At 44.5% G+C, this 26,056-nt stretch overlaps 1 protein-coding gene and 1 pseudogene across 2 annotated transcripts in view; one reads left to right on the forward strand and one right to left on the reverse strand.

Annotated features, from left to right (window-relative positions):
• The first annotated feature begins 7,814 nt into the window (after positions 1-7,814).
• Positions 7,815-9,887, forward strand: LOC139176418 (histone-binding protein RBBP4 pseudogene; annotated as a pseudogene).
• The window catches only part of CFAP107 (cilia and flagella associated protein 107), a 36,061-nt gene continuing 19,515 nt past the window's right edge, over positions 9,511-26,056 (reverse strand). For both annotated transcript variants that reach the window (XM_070768477.1, XM_070768476.1), the window contains 2 exons: positions 15,500-15,677; positions 9,511-13,969 (listed from right to left, as the gene is read on the reverse strand). In XM_070768477.1, coding sequence (XP_070624578.1) covers positions 13,785-13,969; positions 15,500-15,677 — 363 coding nt within the window. In that variant the 3' untranslated portion in view covers positions 9,511-13,784. The remainder of the gene's footprint in view (positions 13,970-15,499; positions 15,678-26,056) is intronic.

Consider the following 26,056-nt stretch of genomic DNA (forward strand, 5'->3'; position numbering starts at 1 on the left):
GGATCCTATGCAATATATATATATTTTTTTTTTAGCATCAGACTTTACTTTCACACCCAAACTTATCTACAGCTGAGCGTCATTTCCACTTTGGCCTTGCCACTTCATTCTTTCTGGACTTATAAGTAAGTAGTGGTCGCCCACTCTTAACCAGCAGCATATTGGACACCTTCTGACCTAGGGGGGCTCATCGTACAGTGTCATGTCTTTTTGCTTTTTCATACTGTCCATGGTATTCTCTAGGCAAGAATACTGGAGTGGTTTACCATTTCCTTCTCCAGTGGACCGTATTTTGTCAGAACTCTTCATTATAACCTGTCTGTCTTAGGTGGTCCTACAAGGAATGGTTCCTGTCTTCACTGAGTTACCTAAGCCCCTTTGCCTTGACTGGGCTATGATCTGTAAAGGATTAGGGAAGTAAGGTCCCACAGACCCTGCATGGCCCCCAAAAAAGACTTTTATTACTTATAGCACAGTAAACAGAATGAATCTCATTTTAGCAATGATTCTCCCAAGGAAACTACAGAAACCCCCCAGGTAATGGTGTGCTTTCGCCAGGTTTGTATCATAGTTTAGGAACCCCTGACCTTAGGGAACTCAAATCTTTTATAAGGAAGCACACTTGCCTGGCCTTTTCCCATTTTTTTTTTATTAGTAAGCTTTATTTTCTAGAAGAACTTTGACTTTAAAATGTTATCAACTAAGAAACAAATCAAAATGTTGCAGTCAGGCAAAACTACACTAAGAGGCAAAACCAAAATCTGAAATATATTCATTGGAAAGAAACAATCATTTGAAAACCCTCCCTACTATCCAGAGATACATGCTTCCCTTCAAGATAACTAACCATAAGAAAGAAAAAGAGTGTCCTTATCTGAGGGTGGTCACTTACTGCTCAGATGTAGCTGGCAGGATGCTCAGATCTCAGACTCTGTGGAGACGCCATCTGGTGTTTCCAGAGATGGAAAACTGCACTTCTTCTCCAGTGCTTGAGACTATTATAGGCCTTTCTATTCCCCTCATCCCTCTGTCCTACTGGCAAGCCAATCAGAAATGGGCACCTGTTAGACTGTAGAGCTCGCATTGGATTGATCTTGATTGGATCTCCATTTTCTCTAGGTTAGTTGATTGGATCAGATATACATTCAGGCAGCAGAGAATGAGGGGGTGGCCAGGTAATCAAGGATCTATTCACGGATTCACTTCACAAATACTGACTGAATTCTACCAATATAGACAGTTATTTTTTCTTTTAAGGCACTGAGTTGTCTATAATCCAAATCCTTACCATTCCCACCAGGTCTTTATTCTCTCTGGAGCATCTCTGACCTCCTTGCTTACTTCTGGGGTGGTTCAGTGGGTTAATACACACAGAGATGAACATACTTAGTGTGCAATGAGCCACCTGAGTGAAAAGCCTGTCAGGACTCTCACTGCTGAGTCAAGCCATGACCCTGGACATAAGCATTCCTTGTGGTTGTCCTGGTTCCTCCTTAAGTTTCAGTTCTTGACCTTTCTCTGTGGGAGGAAAAGGTTTAACTTCAAAAGGCATGGCTCCCAATTCTAGAAAGGGTCTTCCATGCTGCAGATAAGCTGAACTTCTGGGCCTTGCCAACTCATTACCCAGGTGGATAATGGTCCTTCTTAATTAATCTACTGGGCTAGGGAAGTTATAAAAATATCTTTTAGAAAAATACTAAAATCATAGAGGCATATAACATGGTTTTAGTGTTTCTATACCTCATTAAAATTATATTCTATCAAGGGCTACATTATATTAATGAGAAATTGTCTTTATTCCCTTAAAATCTCCTGTCTTTCTCCATTACAGAAGGCTAAAATGGCATGTTTTGACATCAAATGTCAGGTTGTATAACAAAAAACCTGAGGGTGTATGTGACCTCCTTGCCTGTGGTAAGATACTGCATTTGTCAGGGTTCTCCTGAGTAACCACTAGGCTGATTGTTGAGCAATGTGTCAGTTAGGGGCACTGCCCTTTGTTCAGTTGAAAATCCCCGTACCACTTAGAGTCTACCCTCCTTTTCTCCTTTTCCACATCCTTGGATTGCGCCAACTAGATCCCGTAGAGCTATATTTGCTCTTGAAAAACATCTGTAAGTGAATCTGGGCATTTCAAACCAGTATTTTCCAGGGTAATCTATATATATATTAGGGGAGATTTACTATGGTAAAGGGCTTGCCTGCTCATAGAGGCTGAGAACCAGGTAAGCTGACGGAGTTACTTTAAGTCTGGGGCCAACGACCTGCGAGTCAAGGGTCCACTGCATAGTATGAAGGTTGAGCTCCAGAAACTTTGATGTTCCTGGGTAAGAAGTTACTGTTGTTCAGTTTCTCAGTTGTGTCCAAATCTTTGCAACCCCATGGACTGAAGTATGCCAGGCTTCCTTGTCTCTCACCATATCCCAGTGCTTGCCTTAAAAGAAAAAAAAAAAAATTAATGTCTGGAGATTCCTGTGGTATGAACTGAAAAATTAGGAAAAATACATCATGGACGATAACAGTATGTTTACAATGAGGGTCTCTATTTCTGACTATTTCTTTACAACCATCTACCCAGGGATAAAAGCTGAGCACTGAAGAATTTATGCTTTTGAACTGTGGTGTTGCAGAAGACTCTTGAGAGTCCCTTGGACTGCAAGGAGATCCAACCAGTCAATCCTAAAGGAAATCAGTCCTGAATATTCATTGGAAGGACTGATGCTGAAGCTGAAATTCCATTACTTTGGCCACCTGATGTGAAGAACCAACTCTTTGGAAAATACCCTGATGCTGGGTAAGATTGAAGGTGGGAGGAGAAGGGTACAACAGAGCATGAGAGGGTTGGATGGCATCACGGACTCAGTGGACATAAGTTTGCATAAGCTCTGGGAGTTGGTGATGGACAGGGAAGCCTGGCATGCTACAGTCCATGGGGTTGCAAAGAGTCGGACATGACTGAGCAACTGAACTGAACTGAACCCCGGGATGACTCCAACCTGTGAGTCTCAAGCTCCAATCCACCTAGAGGAATGTAGGTTCCTAGTTCTGACTCAACAGGACATGTGTCCACAAGCACTCTATTACCACAGAGACTACATTTCCTCCTGCAGTCCTGGCTCCTCTGCAGGATCACCTTTCCTTTTCACATTCACATTGAGCAGATGTCCAAAACCATGGGTCTATTACATCTTCATGATGTATCTTGTCCTAGATTTCAGTTTCCAAGTGTTCTGAAGAAAGCTTTTCACTGATGCACCCAACTAGGCAGTGGTGTTACCACCATGTATGATGGGCTCAGGATGATAGAATTAGTCAGCTAAAGGCCCTGGATCTGAGTGAGGTCACCATGACCTACTCCAGTCCCGAGCTCTTCCCAGCTCTGCTGGAGAGAGTGCAGCCACCCTCCAGGGGTTGTACTTAGAGCAATGTGGAATCAGGGACTCCCACCTCAAAGCCATTCTGCCTGCCCTGAGCCGCTGCTTCCAGTTCATGTCCTTCAGTCTGTGTGGTAACCTTCTCTCCATGGCCGTCATGGAGAAGCTGCTGCGACACACCTTCAGGTTGCCCAGTTTAAGTGAGAGTTTCTCAAGGAATACTCCACCAGGGGAGACTTGCCCAGTGTCGGGCTGAGCTGCTTGAGATTCTGAAGGACTTGGGACGTCCCAGGACCTTCTGGAATAGCTTCAACTGCTGTCCACATTGTGGAGATAATTAATCATGGGTAAGAAAAGGGTGTCCTTACCTGAGGGTGGTAACTCACGACTCTATGTGTCTGGTGGGGTGCTCAGACCCCAGACGCTGTGGAGAACCCAACTGGTGTCTCCAGAGCAGGAAGATCCTGCATCTCTTCTCCAGTGCTCCAGACTGCTATAAGCCTTTCTATTTCCATCATCCTTCTGTCCCACTACTAACCCAGTCAGAAAGGGACACCTGATTAAAGAGCTCGTTGGATTGATCCTGATTGGATCTTCATTTTTCTCTAGATTAACTGATTGAATCAGATATACATTCAGGAAGCAGAGAATGATGGGGTGGCTGGGTAATCAAGGATCCATTCACTGATTCACAAATATGCTATTCTGAGTGATATTGAGGTAGTAAAAGAGGGATGCACTGTGGCTCAGTGGTACAGAATCTGCCTGTCAGTGCAGGGACACGGGTTTGATCCCTGCTCAGCGAAGATGCCCTCTAGAGTCCATACCGACAGTAGAGAGGCGCCCCCCAGTGGCCTCAACTAGAGAAAAGCATGCTGCTGCTACTAAGTCGCTTCAGTCGTGTCCGACTCTGTGCGTAGACGGCAGCCCACCAGGCTCCCCCGTCCCTGGGATTCTCCAGGCAAGAACACTGGAGTGGCTTGGCTTGTCGTTTCCTTCTCTAATGCATGAAAGTGAAAAGTGAAAGTGAAGTCTCTCATTCGTATCCGACTCTTCGCGGCCCCGTGGACTGCAGCCCACCAGGCTCCTCCGCCCATGGGATTTTCCAGGCAAGAGTACTGGAGTGGGGTGCCATTGCCTTCTCCGAGAGAAAAGCATGCTCAGCAATAAAGACCCAGCTCGACCAAAAATAAAATAATTTCTTAAAAAAAAACAAAACAAAAAAAAACAGTAAAAAGAGAGTGGCTCAGAGGAGACAGTGTCTCCTTAGTTTTTTTCTCAGAAAGTTGGGATCAGCACAGCAAACTTCATGAAAAGCTGAAAACTAAGATGTGAGAAGAGGAAAAACTGTGAATCCTATGATCAAGACTTTTTCCCCAAGACTGTGAGGCACTGAAGGTGGGCACTGTGGGCTCTTGGGAGCTTGGAGTCAGAGAAGAAATAAACCCGGGTCATTCCCAAATAACCCTGCCATCCAGAGACAGCTGCTACCAAGAGAGGGTTTTTTAATTTATTTATGTATTATTCTCACTGAGGACATTTTCCAGATGGAAAATTTCTCCAGTCATTTCTCAGGGGTCTTATAAGACAAACCATAATTTTATTGTCCCCTTTCCAATTATAATCAGCTCATTACTGTTTCCTCAGACTTATCTAAGTTCAACACAGACTCTGATCAAGGTGAAGCCATTAGGCACAGAAATAAATAATATTGTTTTTATCTTCTTAAATAGCAACACCTTTTCTGTGCTAAATACAGAAGCTCTTATTTGTGTTTAACATTCTACCACACTCAGGGATGACTCTCACCTTGGGATGCATCACACAAAGATTCCTTTATGTATTGTTGTACATAAAAGGAGTTTAACATTCTACCACACTCAGGGATGACTCTCACCTTGGGATGCATCACACAAAGATTCCTTTATGTATTGTTGTACATAAAAGGAGATCCTTTCTCCATCTTCAAGAATTGTCCATGCCTCTCTTCCATCCCATTTATTTGATGATCATACTATTCTTGTATACCTCTGGCCACCAAGATGAAGACTCTCTGGAGGGTGTTCTCCTTCTTGGTAACTTTGTGGAAGACTCCTTTCACCATATTCTCCCATGGATATAAATAAGCTTTGCATGTATGTGTGCTCGGTCATGTCCGACTCTTTGCAGCCCCATGTACAGCAGCCCACCAGGCTTCTCTGTTCATGGGGTTGGAATGGGTTGCCATTTTCTCCTGCAGGGGATCTTCCCAACCCAGGGATTGAACCCTTGTCTCTTGACTCTTTTGCATTCGCAGGCAGATGCTTTACCACTGTGCCACCTGGAAGCAATGCATTTGTGTAAAGAGGGTTAAATTGGATTCTACTCAAAAGACACTTTAAACCCCATATCATCAACCCTTTTATAATTACCTGTAATACGTTCATACATTTGGAAACCTCAGAGTGGCCACTGGAAAATATCACTTTTCATTCCAATCCCAAAGAAGGGCAATCCCAAAGAATGTTCAAACTACTATATAATTGTACTCATTTTACATGCTTTTGAACTGTGATGTTGGAGAAGACTCTTGAGAGTCCCTTGGACTGGAAGGAGATCCAACTAGTCAATCCTAAAGGAAATCAGACCTGAATATTCATTGGAGGGACTGATGCTGAAGCTGAAGCTCCCATACTTTGGCCACCTGATGTGAAGAACTGATTCATTAGAAAAGACCCTAATGCTGGGAAAGATTGAAGGTAGGAGGAGAAGGGGACAACAGAGCATGAGATGGTTGGATGGCATCACCAACTCAATGGACATGAGTTTGAGCAAGCTCCAGGAGATGGTGAGGGACAGGGAAGTCTGGCATGCTGCAGTTCTTGGGGTTGCAGAGAGTCTGACTTGACAGAGTGACTGAACAACAACAATACATGCCAGTCCACAGAGGTGGACTGACACAGGAAGCACCACATTCTTAGCTGTTTGCAAGAGGCTTGAGTGTGGGTGTGGAGGAAACAAAGAGGAGGGTGGCCATTAGTTGGTTGGTCCACCAGGGCCTTGTCTTCTCTTTATTGTGATGGATTGTTATGAACTGAATGCTTGTTCCCAATCCATTACTTCACCTGCCATACACACACCCCAACACACACCCCACAAATACATATGTGAAAGCTTTAATCTGTAGTAGAATGAGATTTGAGTTACCATAGGAGGTAACTAGACTTGGATGAGGTAATAGAAGTAGAGTCCCATTTTAGCTTTAGTGCCCTTAGAAGGGAATGAAGAGTCCTGCGTTCCTCCACCCCCCAAAATGTGAAGAAAGTAGGAAACTGGCTCCCTCCACAACCAGACCACGGTGCCTCCCTGATCTCAGGCTTCCAGCCTTCAGAATCATAATATATAATCTTTTCTGTCTAAGTCATTTGGTCCTTGGTATTCTGTTATAATAGCCTGATTCGACTAAAACATGTGTGATTGGGATTGAAGGAACGTATGGGAAGGTGTAAGGTCTTCGTGGCCACATGATTTTTTCCTTTGGCCAAATCACCCAAAACACAGTAAGTAGGTGGTACTCTCTGGAGTAGGCTAAAGGAAAATTCAGTTCAAGTGATTGTCTTTATAATATAATCTATTCTTGTATAACACTCTCTATGAATACAACAATTATTCTTTCATTCATTATTTCGGGTCATTTCTTACAAAGATTTATTATATTCCTGGGATTCCACTAGGCCTAAATGAGTTTTGGAAGTGAAAGTTACATGGATCCAATATTTATTGAAATGAAACCCACCACATAGGTTTAACAGAAGCTTATAAGTAACAGAAATTCTCGAGTGTGTGTCACAGAACAGCAGATAAGGGAACAACTTGTTTAAAACCATCTTCTTGTAAGCTGCCTTCACCTGTTCAGCTGGCCTTCATTGTTCTGAAAAATTGCATACCCTAAGAACTTCCCATAGCTTCAGTTCAGTTCCGTTGCTCAGTCATTTCAGACTCTTTGCAATCCCATGGACTGCAGCATACCAGGCTTCCCTGTCCATCACCAACTCCCAGAACTTTCTCAAACTCATGTCCATTGAGTCGGTGATGCCATCCAACCATCTCATCCTCTGTCATCCCCTGCTCCTCCCACCTTCAATCTTTCCCAGCATCAGGATCTTTCCCAGTGAGTCAGTTCTTTACATCAGGTAGCCAAAGTAATGTAGTTTCAGCTTCAGCATCAGTCCTTCAAATGAATATTCAGGACTGATTTCCTTCAGGATGAACTGGTCGGATCTCCTTGCTGTCCAAGTGACTCTCAAGAATCTTCTCCAACACTACAGTTCAAAAGTATCAATCCTTCGGTGCTCAGCTTTCTTTATAGTCTAACTCTCACACCCTTACTTGACTACTGGAAAAACCATAGCTTTGACTAGACGGACCTTTGTTGGCAAAGTAATGTCTCTGCTGAACGCTCAACCCCAGGATCCCCGCCGGCTTGCCTACCTGCCATGGCCGACAAGGAAGCAGCCTTTGATGACGCAGTAGAGGAACGTGTGATCAATGAAGAATACAAAATATGGAAAAAGAACACCCCTTTTCTTTACGATTTGGTGATGACCCATGCTCTGGAGTGACCTAGCCTAACTGCACAGTGGCTTCCAGATGTAACCAGACCAGAAGGGAAAGATTTCAGTACTCATCGACTTGTCCTGGGGACACACACATCAGATGAGCAAAACCACCTTGTGATAGCCAGCGTGTAGCTCCCTAATGATGACGCTCAGTTTGATGCTTCACACTACGACAGTGAAAAAGGAGAATTTGGAGGTTTTGGCTCGGTTAGTGGAAAAATTGAAATAGAAATCAATATCAACCATGAAGGAGAGGTAAACAGGGCACGCTATATGCCCCAGAACCCTTGCATCATTGCAACAAAGACTCCATCCAGTGATGTTCTTGTTTTTGACTATACAAAACATCCTTCTAAACCAGACCCTTCTGGAGAGTGCAACCCAGACTTGCGTCTCCGTGGACATCAGAAGGAAGGCTATGGGCTTTCTTGGAACCCAAATCTCAGTGGGAACTTACTGAGTGCTTCAGATGACCACACCATCTGCCTGTGGGACATAAGTGCTGTTCCAAAGGAAGGGAAAGTTGTGGATGCGAAGACCATCTTCACAGGGCACACGGCAGTAGTGGAGGATGTCTCCTGGCATCTGCTCCATGAGTCCCTCTTTGGGTCGGTTGCTGATGATCAGAAACTCATGATCTGGGATACTCGTTCAAACAATACTTCCAAACCAAGCCACTCAGTTGATGCTCACACTGCTGAAGTGAACTGCCTTTCTTTCAATCCTTATAGTGAGTTCATTCTTGCCACAGGATCAGCTGACAAGACTGTTGCCCTGTGGGATCTGAGAAATCTGAAACTTAAGTTGCATTCCTTTGAATCACATAAGGATGAAATATTCCAGGTTCAGTGGTCGCTTCACAATGAGACTATTTTGGCTTCCAGTGGTACTGATCGTAGACTGAATGTCTGGGATTTAAGTAAAATTGGAGAGGAACAATCCCCAGAAGATGCAGAAGATGGGCCACCAGAGTTGTTGTTTATTCATGGTGGTCACACTGCCAAGATATCTGATTTCTCCTGGAATCCCAACGAACCTTGGGTGATTTGTTCTGTATCAGAAGACAATATCATGCAAGTGTGGCAAATGGCTGAGAACATTTATAATGATGAAGACCCTGAAGGAAGCGTGGATCCAGAAGGACAAGGATCTTAGATCATGTCTGCACTTGTGATTTTTAAACTCCCGTTTTCTTTCTCTCAACTCTGAGATTGATTTAACACTGGTTTTGAGACACAGACTTTGTTTGGTTATCCCTCTATAATAAGTTCTATCAACAATGTTATTAGTCCGAACAGAAGGTGTTTTCTAAATATTAACTGGGGGCTTCTTGATTCAGCAAAGCCACAGACTTATATTTAAATTTTCTTTAGGAATTTTCTAGTAACAGAGGTCTAAAAGTAGCCACAAAAAGGGGAATATTGTGTGTGGTTATTTTTCTTCTTATGTTATATCCCCAAGTTTTTCAGACTCATTTAAGTAAAGGCTAGAGTGAGTAAGAAATAGAGATAAGTGAGGTAGGTGTCTGAGCCATGAAGTATAAATACTACAAGATGTTGTTTTTATTCAGGAAATAGGGGAGATTCAAGTCATACAAATTCCTACACGCTGAACTTTCCAGGATGCACATTTCCTTACATAGACCAGTCTCCTCTCAGTTTCTTCAGTTAAGTCAAAACAATGTGTTCCTCCTTCCCCATATATTTTTGCTTGTTAGTGTATTTCTTGAGCTGTTTTCATATTATTTCTTTCCTTTCTGTGAAATGGTTTTTTAAAAAAAACTTGGGACCACCAAGTTGTAAAGATGTATGTTTTTACCTGACAGTTATACCACAGGTAGACTGTCCAGTTAAGTTGAGAAGAGTGAACCAATAGCTTGTATTTGTTTTTAAAATTAAATTAATCCTGGATAAGAGTTGCTTTTTTTTTTTTTAAGGAGTTAGTCCTTGACCACTAGTTTGATACCATCTCTATTTTGGGTGACCTGTTTCACCAGCAGGCCTGTTACTCTCCTTGACTAACTGTGTTAAGTGCTTATAATGGAATAAATTGCTTTTCTACATAAAAAAAAAAAAAAAGTAATGTCTCTGCTTTTTAATATGCTGTCTAGGTGGGCTATAACTTTTCTTCCAAGGAGCAACTGTCTTTTAATTTCATGACTGCAGTCACCATCTGCAGTGATTTTGGAGCCCCCCAAAATTAAGTCTCTCACTGTTTCCCCATCCTTTTGCCATGAAGTGATGGGACCTGATGCCATGATCTTAGTTTTCTGAATATTGAGTTTTAAGCCAACTTTTTCACTATAAAAATCTTGCCTGCCAATACAGGAGACATAAGAGACGAGGGTTCGATTCCTGGGTCACAAAGATCTCTTGGTGGAGGGCATGGTAACCTACTCCAGGATCCTTGACTGGAGAACCCCATGGACAGAGGAGCCTGGTGGGCTACATCCATAGGGTCGAAAAGAGTCAGACATGACTGAAGTGACAGCACAGCACAGAGAAACCCTGACCCTGAAGCCATACTGTTACTGCTACTGCTAAGTCACTTCAGTCGTGTCCGACTCTGTGCGACCCCATAGACAGCAGCCCCCCAGGCTCCCCCGTCCCTGGATTCTCTAGGCAAGAATACTGGAGTAGGTTGCCATTTCCTTCTCCAATGCATGAAAGTGAAAAGTCAAAGTGAAGTCGCTCAGTTGTGTTCGACTCTCAGTGACCTCTTGGATGGCAGCCTACCAGGATCCTCCGTCTGTGGGATTTTCCAGGCAAGGGTACTGGAGTAGGGTGCCATTGCCTTCTCCACCCTGAAGCCATAACCAACTGTAAGTAATTGTCAAGTTCGCCGCCAGAGGGCAGGCTTGTCCCAGCCAGTAGGCTAAACTGTAGAAAGTGGGTCGTGGGGTGCACCCAGGGTTTTCTTTTAAGATGCTGGCTTCCACAGTCAAAGCATCGCATCTTGGCAGAGGAATTGGCTAGCACGTGGGTCTCTGCCTCAGATTCTGGTTGTCGCAGTGGCCTTGGTTGTTGCAAAGGCCTGTGGTCTTCCAGTGTCAAACAATAGCCCTGATGTTTATGGAGGGTTTATTCTGCATCAAGCTCTGGGCCCAGTGGTTTTATCTGAGTTAGAGATCATATGGTACCCATTCAGTACAGGAGAGATAGATTCAGAGAAGGGTAGTGACTTCCTCCAAGGCACACAGCCTGCAAGTGGTGGAAATGGAAGTTCTGCTTGTCAGTGCTCTGTCCCAGTGCCCAACAGTGTGGTGCCCCTTCTGAGCTTTCTAATAAAATACTGGAGTCATAGGCTCCTGTCTTATTCGAGGAAACATGGAAGAGCATGAGGTTCAGATGTTTTCCTTGCTGTTTTCTCTGAAGAAACTGTTATTCCAGAAACTGCCCAGATAAAATAAAAATGGAGTAGTTCCATCTTCTACAGTAGTTCCCAATGTCTGGTCCCCCAACCAGCAGCATCAGTATCGCTTGAGAACTTGTTCTAAAAGTGATTTCTTTCCCCTCTGCAGACCTGTTGATCCAGAAACTCAGAGGGCGGGACCAACAATGGCATTTTAGGAAGTAGCTCCTCCAACCTCCACCACATCTGCCAGAGATGTTGAGGCTTCTTTTTTTGAGAGTCCAGGTAAAGCAAGGATGTAGGAAAAAGATCTTCTCTGGCTCAATTCCGCCCTTCTTTACACTCCATCAGAGAAGGTCAGGAAATCCTTCACCAAACAGACCACTGCTATAGGTGGGTGAGCCTAACTGTTAATCTGATAGCACTGTTTTAGTCTGACTCTTGAATGCTCAGTAATCCAGCTCAAGTACTTCTGGTCACTGCAGTGTTAACAGCCATTTTTCAGAGTGTGCGTGTGTGTGTGTGTGTGTGTGTGTAAGGTCATGGAACGCTGATCACATGTGGGCAGCCATAGACTCTGGAATACACTCAGTCCCACCTCCATCCCCAACCATTTTCCCTCCACTTTCTCAAATGCCTGGAAAGGACTAGCTACATGAATTGTGGTCTAAGGAATGAAACATGTACTGAGCCCAGAGAACTCCTGCCTGGTGTCCAGGCTGCAGATGAAAAAATGCCCACCCCTAGAATGACCACATCCTCATCCCTGGACTATGTGAATAAAACTGTTTATATTCAAGAGGAACTTGGCAGTTGTGATGAAGGATTTTGAGATGTGGGGATGAAGCTGATTATCCAATGGGCCTGATGTGTTCACAGGGTCCTTAGTGAGGGAGACAGACAGGAATGAAGATGCTACGCCGCAGTCTCTGGATGTGGAGGAAGAGGCCAGGAGTCAAAGAATGCAGGTGCCCCCTGGAAGCTGGAAAAGGCAAGGAAATAACTCACCCCTAAAGCCCCCGGAGTCTCCTGTGGACTTTTCATTTTTAGAGCTGTAGTTAAAGCTCTGTTTTTTTCCAGTAGTCATGTATGGATGTGAGAATTGGGCCATAAAGAAAGCTGAGCACCGAAGAATGGATGCTTTTGAAGTGTGGTGTTGGAGTGGACTCTTGAGAGTCCCTTGGATAGTAAGGAGATCAAACCAGTCAATCCTAAAGGAAATCAGTCCTGATTATTCACTGGAAGGACTGATGCTGAAGCTGAAACTCCATTACTTTGGCCACCTGATGCAAAGAACTGACTCTTTGATGCTGGGAAAGATTGAAGGCAGGAGGAGAAGGGGACAATAGAGGATGAGATGGTTGGATGACATCACCAACTCAATGGACATGAGTTTGAGAAAGCTCTGGGAGTTGGTGATGGACAGGGAAGCCTGGTATGCTGCAGTCCATGCGGTTGCAAAGAGTTGGACATGACTGAGCACCTGAACTGAACTAAACTGAAGGGACTAAATCTGTGTTGCTCTAAGACACTGAGTTAACGGTATTTGTTTCAGCAGCAATAAGAACTTTCTGGGCCTTTACCTAACCTGCAAGGCTCCTTCCCAACTTGGAGCCTCACACAAGCCATCCTGCAGCCTGAGCCACCATTGCTGCCCTTTCTACCTGTCCCTGCACCTGGTTGGTCCCTCTCAGCATTCTAGTCTTAGCCTAAATGTCTCCTCTGCAGGGAAGCCCTCCCTGACCAGGTCATGTCCTCATGGCCCCCAGGACTGCTGTCATGCACCCCTTTACTTCAACACACCTCAGGGAGCTCTCTTAGGACCCCACTGGCCCACTGATTCCCCACCTCTGTGAGCCTACCCCCCTGACATCACCCTTTCACATCAGTATTTGTGTAACATCCCTTTCCTGCTGGATTGATGGCTCTGAGGCCAGAGGCTGGCTTGACCATGGTCCGGGGGAGGTTTGTGGGATGAATGGAAGGTGCAGGAGGCGTTAGGAGGCCACCTGGCTCCAGCTCAGCTGTCCCTTGCGTCTTCACCACAATCTTCCTCTATTCCCTATTCTCCCATCAGTCATTCATTCAACAAAATTTACTCCTGGAGAGTAAGTAGCAAGTTGTGAGAATTCGGTATCATGTTACTTCTCTGGGCCTCAGTTTTCCCTTGTGTGAAATGAGGGAACTTAAGGGTCCTTCCATTTCTCCTGACATACAAGTGTCTCTTCTGCACACATGTGATACCTTGTGGCAAAGGATTTATTTGTGGGATGAAAAAGAAAGGAACCTGTAGGTTTAGAGGAAGGACTGGAACCATAAAACACAGACCATGATTTCAAAGGCCCCTCAGGTGAGCTTGATTTAAAACTCTGGGTGTATCTGCAGCTGCCTGCTGTCTGGCAGGTGGTCTCCAGGTGGGTCTCCAGGTGGCCCCACCTGTGCTGTGATGGGGTGACAGATCTCAGAAGTGTGGGACACGCTGCAGGCGAGGGGGAGGCACCGGAATCGCATGCTCCCTCCGGGACATGGCACCTGCTGGTGGTCTGGGGTAGGAGGAAGTGTAAATGCTCTCTCTGAGGGTGGCCTCTGGTGGTGGGAGCCATTTCTGCTTCAGCTGTTCGTAGAGTCCGTAGTTTGTAGGGGGACCTGCAAGACAAACCAGAATCCAGGTGAATGAGGCTTAGAGGAGGAGGCCAGCATCCTCGGGACAGGAGATTGAATGGTTGGACTCTGGAGGTTCCCCAGGCCACTGGACCAGGCACCTGGATTGTCAGTGTGCCCGAGAGGAGAGAGTAGTAGTAGGTGCGTTCTCAGTTGTGTCCAACTCTTTGCAACCCCATGGACTGTAGCCCACCAGGCTCCTCTGTTCATGGAATTTCCCAGGCAAGAATACTATAGGGGGTTGCCATTTCCTTCTCCCAGGGATCGTCCCAACCCAAGGATCGAACTCAGGTCAGAAGTTTACAAGAAAGTGCTGGTCCTGCCAACCCCTGAAATTCTCAGTGTGTGGCCTGCCTCCTGTTACTCAGGAGGGACCAGACATTGCTGGAGACCTTGGACAATTCAGCTCAATGACTTGATTGAGCATGACCCCATCACCTCCTGGGTACTCACTGACCTGGCCCAGTTGGGAAGAGCATGCGCTTGGGAGAGGGATCTGCAGGAGAAACTCTTACAGAGAAATGCACTGTAACAAGCAGCTCGCCCTCTACCCTATATCCCTTCATATCCAAGGGTAGAACTGCAGAAAGATAAGAGTGAAGTGTGGTGGGAGCTTGCAATGGATGTCAGATCAAGTCACTCTCCCAGCAAATCTGAGCAAAGTCTTGTTTCTGCAGGAAGGACACAATCCACACTCTGGTGAGCCCCTACCTGGACCTCCTCTACCCCTGATGTGAAGCTTTTTCACTTGCTATGCCCTCCCGCCCCAGGAACACTCTTCCTCCCAGTTCCTGCATAGCTCCCTCCTTCTCAACTCAGATCTCCTCCACAAAGACCATCCCGTGTCATCCCACCCAAATGAGAATCAACATACCTGCCTCACTTTCTCCCCATTACCCGCTGGTTTCTTATATCCTAGTCCAATATGATAGTGTTTACTAGATCTTAGGTTGTCTTATTCATCGATAATATCTTCTCTTTTTTCTAAATTAATTAATTTTTTTTAATTGGAGGCTAATTACAATGTTGTAGTGGTTTTTGCCATACATTCACAAGAATCAGCCATGTGTACATGTGTCCCCCTCGATAAAATCTTCTATGTCTCTTCACTGGGGTATAAATTCCCTGAGGGCAGGAATTCCTCCCTACTTGTCACTGCTGTGTCCCCAGGTGCTTCAATAGGACAGGCACCTGGGGAATACTCAGTCGGTGTTGATGAAGTAGATGATGGATCTGAGTGTGCAGCGATGCTGCTCTCTATCACCTGTGCTCCAGGTAAACATGCTGCTGCAGGTGAGGGCTTCATCACACAGCAACATCATCTAGCATCACAGGGAGAGGGTGGGTGACCTGGGGGGTAAATAGGACTCTTCCCTTCCCTTCTCATTCTAATGCTCTGCTGGAGTCAGGGTCACCTGCTTGGGTCCTCCCACTAAGATGGGCACACCTCAGCCCTATGTGCTTATGAACCCCTTAGAGCCCAGTAAAGGGGATGATCCGGAAAGATAAAAATACCGAGTAGAGGGAAGTCGGCTTTCTCTGGGAGCCACAGCAGCTTATGTCTGTTCCACGTGCGGAGCTCCGGCAAGCCTGGGTGATAGTTATGCCGGTTGTAATGGTCGTCGTAGGTGCTGATCAGATAGCGCTGTGAGGGCTCCTGGTGGTGGGTGATCAGGTGTTTGTATGGGAGCCCCTGGAAAGACAGACACAGTGCATGTGTTACCAGTCGGAGCAAGGCATCCACCTGGCTGTGGCTGGAGGCAGAAGCTGCCCAGTATGCAGTCTGTGGTGTTGATGGAGAGGGTCCCCACTATGGAGATGTGTCCGCCTGAGCCCTGGGGAGCACCAGTGGGAGACACACTTGTCTGCCCCACCACGACACAGCTCACCTTCAAAGACACACCCCAGTTTGGCAGCAGTCAGGTCTCTGTATGAGGGGCCCCCAGCGAAGTCAACTCACCCTGAAAATGACTAAGGGGACACATTGAAATAAAAATCAAGACACCCAGCTGAACAGGAAGAGCCTGTGCTATCTCATTGCATGCCCCTGTGATCTGAAATTACCCCCTTTGACTTGTCTTGAGTCTCATCCATCCAAGTGTCTATTTCCAAGGCAAGTGAAGGATGCTATACGGTGAGCCTGACATCTGTACCTTCTATTTCCATCAGTTACTATGGGAAGAGTCAGAGAATGCTCCATAAATTGCCTTCTCCTGCAAAGGATTTAAGTCTCCCTCAGCTGGAAACTCAGCGAGTGATTTCTTTGGTGGAGAGAAATTACAGGGAGAAGAAAGCCGTGTTCTCCTGACACTGGGACATTTGCCTAAATCACTGCTTTTCCTAAGAAAATCCTCTTAATCCTAAAAGGGAATCCTAGAGGCCTGGTCTGATTTACAGGGGAGGATAACGTGGATTCCCAGGCTCCTCCTCTTGTCTGGAACAGACGGGGAGGTCCACGTCTGCTATGGCCTAAATACACTGGCTGCACCCAGTATTTCAAATGGTGGCTCCATAAACCAGTCAGATCACAATGCCAGAGGAAGTCAAGGGGGATGGGCACAGACATTAAGCCGGAGTTCCTAAGATCCACATCATCAGATCTGGATGTCTGGAGTATATTTCTGAGGTCAGGGAAAGCAAGTTCCCATCACCCAGGGGTTCCCATCAACCAAGGGAAGTTCTGAAGAGGCAACACAGCGCGGGAAGAAGAGAAGCTAGGAGGGATTTTCTTACTGTTTCTCTTGGTTTGGGGCACAGTCCTGCCTTCTTGATCATGTAGACAAGATTTTTGTTTCAGTCAGAAAAAGTTGGCTTAAAAATCAACGTTCAGAAAATGAAGATTATGGCATCCAGTCCCATCACTTCAAGGCAAATAGATGAAAGAAAAGTGGAAGCAGTGACAGATTTTATTTTCTTGGGCTCCAAAATCACTGTGGATAATGACAGCAACCATGAAATTTAAAGATACTTGCTCACTGGAAGGAAAGCTATGACAAACCTAGACAGAGTATTAGAAAGCAGAGACATCACTTTGCTGACAAAGGTCCATATAGTCAAAGCTGTGGTTTTTCCAGTAGTCATGTATGGATGTGAAACTTGAACCATACAGAAGGCTGAGTGCTGAAGAATTGATGCTTTCGAATTGTGCTGGAGAAGACTCTTGAGAGCAAGGATATCAAACCAGTCAATCCTTAAGGAAATCAACCCAGAACACACATTGGAAGGACTGATGCTGAAGCTGAAGCTCCAATTCTTTGGCCACCTGATGTGAAGAGCCCACTCATTGGAAAAGACCCTGATTCTGGGAAAGACTGAAGGCAAAAGGAGAAGAGGGTGGCAGAGGCTGAGATGGTTAGATAGCATCACTGACTCAATGGACGTGAATCTAAGCAAACTCCTGGAGATAGTGAAGGACAAGGAAGCCTGGCATGCTGTAGTCTATGGGGTCACAAAGAGCTGGACACATTTTAGCAACTGAGCAACAATAACGACTGTAAGCTGACATAGAGAGGACTGCCTTTGTTTTTTTTTTGTTTGTTTGTTTGCTTGTTTCTTATTGCTGTAGGTCATTGCTGTGCATAGGCTTTCTCTGCCTGCAGCGAGAAAGGACTACTCTTCGTTGCAGTGCACAGGCTTCTCTTTGCAGTGGCTTCCCTTGTTGCAGAACATGGGCTCTAGAGCACATTGGCTTCAATAGTGACAGCATGAGGGCTCAGGAGTTGCAACACACAGGCTTAAGAGCCCCATGGCATGTGGAACTTCTCTAATTCCAAGGATCTAATCTGTGTTCCCTGCATTGGCAGGCGGATTCTTATCCATTGTACCACCACGGAAGTCTGAGACAACTGCCTTTGAAAGAAGAGATTATCACTTACAATTCCTAAGAGAAGGGGCATGTCACATCTCACAGGGCCACATGGGAAGCACCAGGATGAGTCAGGAGACGGAAGGAGTGAAGAGAGCATGGTCCAGAGTCTTTGTTCTGGTTTCTGTGAAATGAAAATATCTCCTGCCATATTGATTAACAGGAGATATCACAGCCATCAATAATTCCTGCCTTCCAAATGTAAATGAGGGCTCTCAAAATGCTCTCAAAACTGATCCAGTAGATATTGCCACTACCACTACCTCCCCTCCCCACAACGGTGATTCCTGAGGAGTTCAGGGGAATGCAAGAAACAAGGGAAACAAGAAAACAGGATTGGCCCCAGATAGCTGAGGTGCATATGAAAGGAATGGATTCAGTGAGCCAAGGGGTTTACACCTTCCCATACACAGAATGCTAAATTCCTTAACTTGATACTTGATTTCTGTTGTTCAGACTGCCTGCTCCCTTTGTTGCAAATTTGAATATAGCCTTACTTGCTTCCTGCTTGCTTGGAGCATTTTTCCTAGAGCTACTGAGATGCTGTCTCCCGGGCTCAGAGTCCTAAACATTTCCACCAAATAAAATAACTCTTTACATTCAGGTTGTGACTATATTTTTAAGTCGGCACTTCCAACAGAGTATGGGCAAGGCAGGGTGGGCAAGTTTGAGAGGTGTAGGATTGCAAAGTTCCAATAATTCCAGGGTATCTCTGGTTGTCAGTGCTTGACTCTGGAGTGGGAGATATTGGCCTAGCATGTGAGCCTTAGATAAAGGAGGTGGTTGGAGGGATGGGCTGTGAATTGGTTAGTTTGCATCTGAAAAGCAGATGGCAGGCAAGTTCTGTATTATCCCTAGGAATTAGCCCTGGGAGGGAGAGCCTCGCCTGGATTAGCAAGGTCCCTAAAATATCAAAGTATCATTAAATACAGAAAATTTTAAAACATGATTAATACATCTGCCAAGGGTATAAAATAAACAGGGTGACAATATACATCCTTGACATACTCCTTTCTCGATTGGGAACCAGTCTGTAGTTTCATATCCAATTCTAACTGTTGCTTCCTGACCTGCATACAGATTTCTCAAGAGGCAGATCAGGTGGTCTGGTATTCCCATCTCTTTCAGAATTTTCCACAGTTTATTGTGATCCACGCAGTCAAAGGCTTTGGCATACTCAATAAAGCAGAAATAGATGTTTTTCTGGAACTCTCTTGCTTTTTTGATGATCCAGCGGATGTTGGCAATTTGATATCTGGTTCCTCTGCCTTTTCTAAAACCAGCTTGAACATCTGGAAGTTCACGATTCACATGCTGTTGAAGCATGGCTTGGAGAATTTTGAGCATTACTTTACTAGCGTGTGAGATGACTGCAACTGTGCAGTAGTTTGAGCATTCTTTGGCATTGCCTTTCTTTGGGATTGGAATGAAAACTGATCTTTTCCAGTCCTGTGGCCACTGCTGAGTTTTCCAAATTTGGCGGCAAGTTGAGTGGAGCATTTTCACAGCATCATCTTTTAGGATTTGAAATTGCTCAACTGGAATTCCATCACCTCCACTTGCTTTGTTCGTAGTGATGCTTCCTAAGGCCCACTTGACTTCACATTCCAGGATGTCTGGCTCTAGGCCAGTGATCACACTATCGTGATTATCTTGATCGTGAAGATCTTTTTTGTACAGTTCTTCTATGTATTCTTGCCACCTCTTCTTAATATCTTCTACTTCTGTTAAGTCCATATTGTTTCTATCCTTAATTGAGCCCATCTTTGCATGAAATATTCCCTTGGTATCTCTAACTTTCTTGAAGAGATCTCTAGTCTTTCCCACTCTATTGTTTTCCTCTGTTTCTTTGCACTGATCCGTGAAGAAGGCTTTCTTATCTCTCCTTGCTATTCTTTGGAACTCTGTATTCAAATGGGTATATCTTTCCTTTTCTCCTTTGCTTTTCACTTCTCTTCTTTTCACAGGTATTTGTAAGGCCTCTTCAGAGAGCATTTTGCTTTTTTGTATTTCTTTTTCTTGGGGATGGTCTTGATCCCTACCTTCTGTACAATGTCATGAACCTCTGTCCATAGTTCATCAGGCACGCTATCAAATCTAATCCCTTGAATCTATTTCTCACTTCCACTGTATAATTGTAAGGGATTTTATTTAGGTCATACTTGAATGGTCTAGTCGTTTTCCCTATCTTCAATTTAAGTCTGAATTTGGCAATAAGAAGTTCACGATCTGAGCCACAGTTAGCTCCTGGTCTTATTTTTGCTGACTGTATAGAGATTCTCCAATTTGGCTGCAAAGAACTGGGCATGGAACAACAGACTGGTTCCAAATAGCAAAAGGAGTATGTCAAGGCTGTATATTGTCACCCTGCTTATTTAACTTATATGCAGAGTACATCATGAGAAACACTGGGCTGGAAGAAGCACAAGCTGGAATCAAGATTGTCAGGAAAAATATCAATAACCTCAGATATGCAGATGACGCCACCCTGATGCCAGAAAGCAATGAAGAACTAAAGAGCCTCTTGATGAAAGTGAAAGAAGAGAGTTAAAAAGTTGGCTTAAAGCTCAACATTCAGAAAACTAAGATCATGGCAACCAGTCCCATCACTTCATGGCAAATAGATGGGGAAAAGGTGGCTGACTTTATTTTTCTGGGCTCCAAAATCACTGCAGATGGTGATTGCAGCCATGAAATTAAAAGACGCTTACTCCTTGGAAGGAAAGTTATGACCAACCTAGACAGCATATTAAAAAGTAGAGACATTACTTTACCAACCATGGTCCATCTAGTCAAGGCTATGGTTTTTCCTGTGGTCATGTATGGATGTGAGAGTTGGAGTATAAAGAAAGCTGAGCACCAAAGAATTGATGCTTTTAAACTGTGGTATTGGAGAAGACTCTTGAGAGTCCCTTGGACTGCAAGGAGATCAAACCAGTCAGTCCTAAAGGAAATCAGTCCTGAATATTCATTGGAAGGACTGATGCTGAAGCTGAAACTCCAATACTTTGGCCACCTGATGTGAAGAGTTGACTCATTGGAAAAGATTCTGATGCTGGGAAAGATTTAAGGTGGGAGGAGAAGGGGACGACAGAGGATGAGATGGTTGGATGGCATCACCGACTCAATGGACATGAGTTTGAGTAAACTCTGGGAGTTGATGATGGACAGGGAGGGTTGGCATGCTGCCATCCATGGGGTCACAAAGAGTTGGAAAGACTGAGAGGCTGGACTGACTGACTGAAGGGGATAAAAATCCCATCAATTCATGGTCATTTTGAAGAGCTGAAGGGAGAAGAGTTAAGTTGGGTGGGAGATGGAAAAGGAGGCTGTGGCAGTGGGGGAGCATAGGATGAAGGACCCAGAAGACCTGATAGAACTGAAGCAGCCATGTGAAAATGATGCTGTGTCCAGGCACACAAGCAGACTATTTGAACAGAGTCCCTAGGAATGAATGTCCCATTGCTTGGTTCTATTTTGTGTGTGTGTTGGAGGAGATATCTTAATTTTAACGAGATTATATGTGTGGATTGATTATCCCTTTCATCAGGGTTTGTGATGGGGAAGCAAAGTTCTTTAAAAAAGGGCACCCAATGTGCATTGAGATCTAGGCCACATACCTCATGTACATTGATGGTTAGGAGCAGGGAGCCTCAGATTGTGTGTTCTAATTTTGACTTCTTTGTATTAAAATGCAACTAGGAATAAATCTACCATATGACCCAGCAATCCCACTACTGGGCATAAACCCTGAGAAAACTACAATTCTAAAAGATACATGTACCCTCAATGTTCATTGCAACACTATTTGCAGTAGCCAAGACATGGAAGCAGCCTAGTTGTCCATCAAGAGATGGATGGATAAAGAAGATGCGGTACATATACAATGGAATATTGCACTGCCATGAAAAAAGAATGAATTTGAGTTAGTTCCAGTGAGGTGGATAAAACTAGAGCCTGCTTTATGGAGTAAAGTCAGAAAGAGAAAAACAAATATAGCATATTAACATGTATATACAGAATCTAGAATATATATAACACACACTCATATATATAAAACACATATATAGCTAGCATATGGGAATATATATATAAAACATATATAGCATATTAACACATATTTATGGGAGGAAGGTTCCCGAGGGAGTTGCCAACAACGGTTCGTCTAGTCAAGGCTATGGTTTTTCCTGTGGTCATGTATGGATGTGAGAGTTGGACTGTGAAGAAGGCTGAGTGCTGAAGAATTGATGCTTTTGAACTATGGTGTTGGAGAAGACTCTTGGGAGTCCCTTGGACTGTAAGGAGATCCAACCAGTCCATTCTGAAGGACATCAGCCCTGGGATTTCTTTGGAAGGACTGATGCTAAAGCTGAAACTCCAGTACTTTGGCCACCTCATGCGAAGAGTTGACTCATTAGAAAAGACTCTGATGCTGGGAGGGATTGGGGGCAGGAGGAGAAGGGGACGACAGAGGATGAGATGGCTGGATGGCATCGCTGACTCGATGGATGTGAGTCTGAGTGAACTCCGGGAGTTGGTGATGGACAGGGAGGCCTGGTGTGCTGCGATTCATGGGGTCACAAAGAGTCAGACACGACTGAGCGACTGATCTGATCTGATCTGATCTGATGGCTGATTCATGTTGAGGTTTGACAGAAAACAACAAAATTCTGTAAAGCAGTTCTCTTTCAATTAACAAATGAATAAATTTGTAAAAAATAAAGCAGAAAGCAAATATAACATATTAACACATATATATGGAATCTAGAAAAATAGTATTAATGAGCCTATTTGCAGAGAATGAATGAAGACACAGATGTAGAGAATGGACTTCTGGACACAGTGAGGGAAGGAGAGGGTGGGACAAATAGAGAAAGTAGCATTGACATATATACACTATCATGTGTTTTAAAATAGGCAGCTGGTGGGAAGTTGCTATGTAACACAGGGAGCCCAGTCTGGCACTCTGTGATAACCTAGAGATAAGGGGATGGGAGGGAGGCTCAAGAGGGAAGGGATATATGTATGATTATGGCTGATTCATGTTGTATGGCATAAACCAACACAACACTGTAAAAAAGTAAATAAATAAAAGAACTACGAAAATAAAATAAAATTGTATTTGTGTCTTTGGTGCAAACTAATGCTAGTGGTTGGCAGCCCCATGCAGGATGGTCCCCATGCAGCACCAGTATGGTCCAGGAATGCCAGTGGACCAGGGATGCTAACACAGAACTGAAAATCTGACACTGTTTATCCTAACATGAATTTCCAGATGCAGAAGTTGTCATTGCTGTTGTTCAGTCACCAAGTTGTGTCCAACTCTTTGCTACCCCATGCACTGCAGCACACCAGGATTTCCTGTCCTTCACTATATCCTGGAATTTGCTCAAACTCATGTCCATTGAGTCAATGATTCTATCCAGCCATCTCATCCTCTGCCACTCTCTTGTCCTTTTTCCTTCAATTTTTCCCAGCATCAGGGTCTTTTCCAGTGAGTTGGCTCTTCTCATCAGGTGGCCAAAGTATTAGAGATTCAGCATCAGTCCTTACTGTGAATACTCAGGGTGATTACCTGATTTGATTACCTCATTTGATCTCCTTGCAGTATAAGGTAGATGAACAGTCAACTCTAGCAGATGATAAAACAAGATCTGAGGAACCTCCTTGCTTGACTGTTTGATTTGCTGATCAGCCCCTGCTCAGTGCCTTACCGACAAGCTACAGATTTTAGATGAGACACTCACCACTCTTGGGCACATTTTATCTGAAAATGAGAGTGTTGAGCTGGACAATCCCTTGGGACCCTTCCAGTTCTAAAATGCCCCATCCTGGTAAATATCCATCCCTCACCCAGAATTTAAGCAGAGGTAGGGTTACGCGACTGACCGTGCAGCAGAAGTGCACCGGCTGTGACGGACCGTGCAGAAGCATGGCCAAGAGGAGCTACCCTTGCCTGAGGTCAGGGTTGGCGGCCGGGAGGAGCTACCCTACATCCAAGGAGCAGTGGCTGCGCGGCCGCAGGAGGGCCAAGAGGAGCTACTCCACGTTCAAGGTCAGGAGGGGCGGCAGTGAGGAGATACCTCTCATGCAAGGTAAGGAGCAGCGGCTGCACTTTGCTGGAGCAGCTGTGAAGAGATACCCCACGTCCAAGGTAAGAGAAACCCAAGTAAGGTGTTGTGAGAGGCATCAGAAGGCAGACACACAAACCATAATCACAGAAAATTAGTCAATCTAATCACATGGACCACAGCCTTGTCTAACTCAATGAAACTAAGCCATGCCCTGTGGGGCCACCCAAGATGGGCGGGTCATGGTTGAGAGGTCTGACAGAATGTGGTCCACTGGAGAAGGGAATGGCAAACCACTTCAGTATTCCTGCCTTGAGAACCCCATGAACAGTATGAAAAGGCAAAATGATAGGATACTGAAAGAGGAACTCCCCAGGTCAGTAGGTGCCCAATATGCTACTGGAGATCAGTGGAGAAATAACTCCAGAAAGAATGAAGGGATGGAGCCAAAGCAAAAACAATACCCAGTTGTGGATGTGACTGGTGATGGAGGCAAGGTCCAATGCTGTAAAGAGCAATATTGCATAGGAACCTGGAATGTTAGGTCCATGAATCAAGGCAAGTTGGAAGTTGTCAAACAGAAGATGGCAAGAGTGAACGTCGACATTCTAAGAATCAGCGAACTAAAATGGACTGGAATGGGTGAATTTAACTCAGATGACCATTATATCTACTACTGTGGGCAGGAATCCCTTAGAAGAAATGGAGTAGCCATCATGGTCAACAAAAGAGTCAGAAGCACAGTACTTGGATGCAATCTCAAAAACAACAGAATGATCTCTGTTCGTTTCCAAGGTAAACCATTCAATATCACAGTAATCCAAGCCTATGCCCCAACCAGTAACACTGAAGAAGCTGAAGTTGAACAGTTCTATGAAGACCTACAAGACCTTTTAGAACTAACAAATACCCAAAAAAGATGTCCTTTTCATTATAGGGGACTGGAATGCAAAAGTAGGAAGTCAAGAAACACTGGGGGTAACAGGCAAATTTGGCCTTGGAATACGGAATGAAGCAGGGCAAAGACTAATAGAGTTTTGCCAAGAGAACGCACTGGTCATAGCAAACACCCTCTTCCAACAACACAAGAGAAGACTCTACACATGGACATCACCAGATGGTCAACACCAAAATCAGATTGATTATATTCTTTGCAGCCAAAGATGGAGAAGCTCTATACAGTCAGCAAAAACAAGACTGGAAGCTGACTATGGCTCAGATCATGAACTCCTTATTGCCAAATTCAGACTGATATTGAAGAAGTAGGGGAAACCACTAGACCATTCAGGTATGACCTAAATCAAATTCCTTATGATTATACAGTGGAAGTGAGAAATAGATTTAAGGGACTAGATCTGATAGAGAGAGTGCCTGATGAACTATGGATGGAGGTTCATGAAATTGTACAGGAGACAGGGATCAAGACCATCCCCATGGAAAAGAAATGCAAAAAAGCAAAATGGCTGTCTGGGGAGGCCTTACAAATAGTTGTGAAAAGAAGAGAAGCTAAAAGCAAAGGAGAAAAGGAAAGATATAAGCATCTGAATGCAGAGTTCCAAAGAATAGCAAGGAGAGAAAAGAAAGCCTTCCTCAGCAATCAATGCAAAGAAATAGAGGAAAACAATGGAATGGGAAACTAGAGATCTCGTCCAGAAAATTAGAGATACCAAGGGAACACTTCATGCAAAGATGGGCTCAATAAAGGAGAGCAATGCTACGGACCTAACAGAAGCAGAAGATATTAAGAAGAGGTGAAAAGAATACACAGGAAAACTGTACAAAAAAGATCTTCACGAACAAGATAATCACGATGGTGTGATCACTCACCTAGAGCCAGACATCCTGGAATGTGAAGTCAAATGGGCCTTAGGAAGCATCACTACAAACAAAGCTAGTGGAAGTGATGGAATTCCAGTTAAGCTATTTCAAATCCTGAAAGATGATGCTGTGAAAGTGCTGCACTCAATATGCCAGCAAATTTGGAAAACTCAGCAGTGGCCACAGGACTGGAAAAGATCAGTTTTCATTCCAATCCCAAAGAAAGGCAATGCCAAAGAATGCTCAAACTACCGCACAATTGCACTCATCTCACACGCTAGTAAAGTAATGCTCAAAATTCTCCAAAACAGGCTTCAG

This window comes from Bos indicus, chromosome 16 (assembly GCF_029378745.1).
Source record: "Bos indicus isolate NIAB-ARS_2022 breed Sahiwal x Tharparkar chromosome 16, NIAB-ARS_B.indTharparkar_mat_pri_1.0, whole genome shotgun sequence".
NCBI lineage: Eukaryota > Metazoa > Chordata > Mammalia > Artiodactyla > Bovidae > Bos > Bos indicus.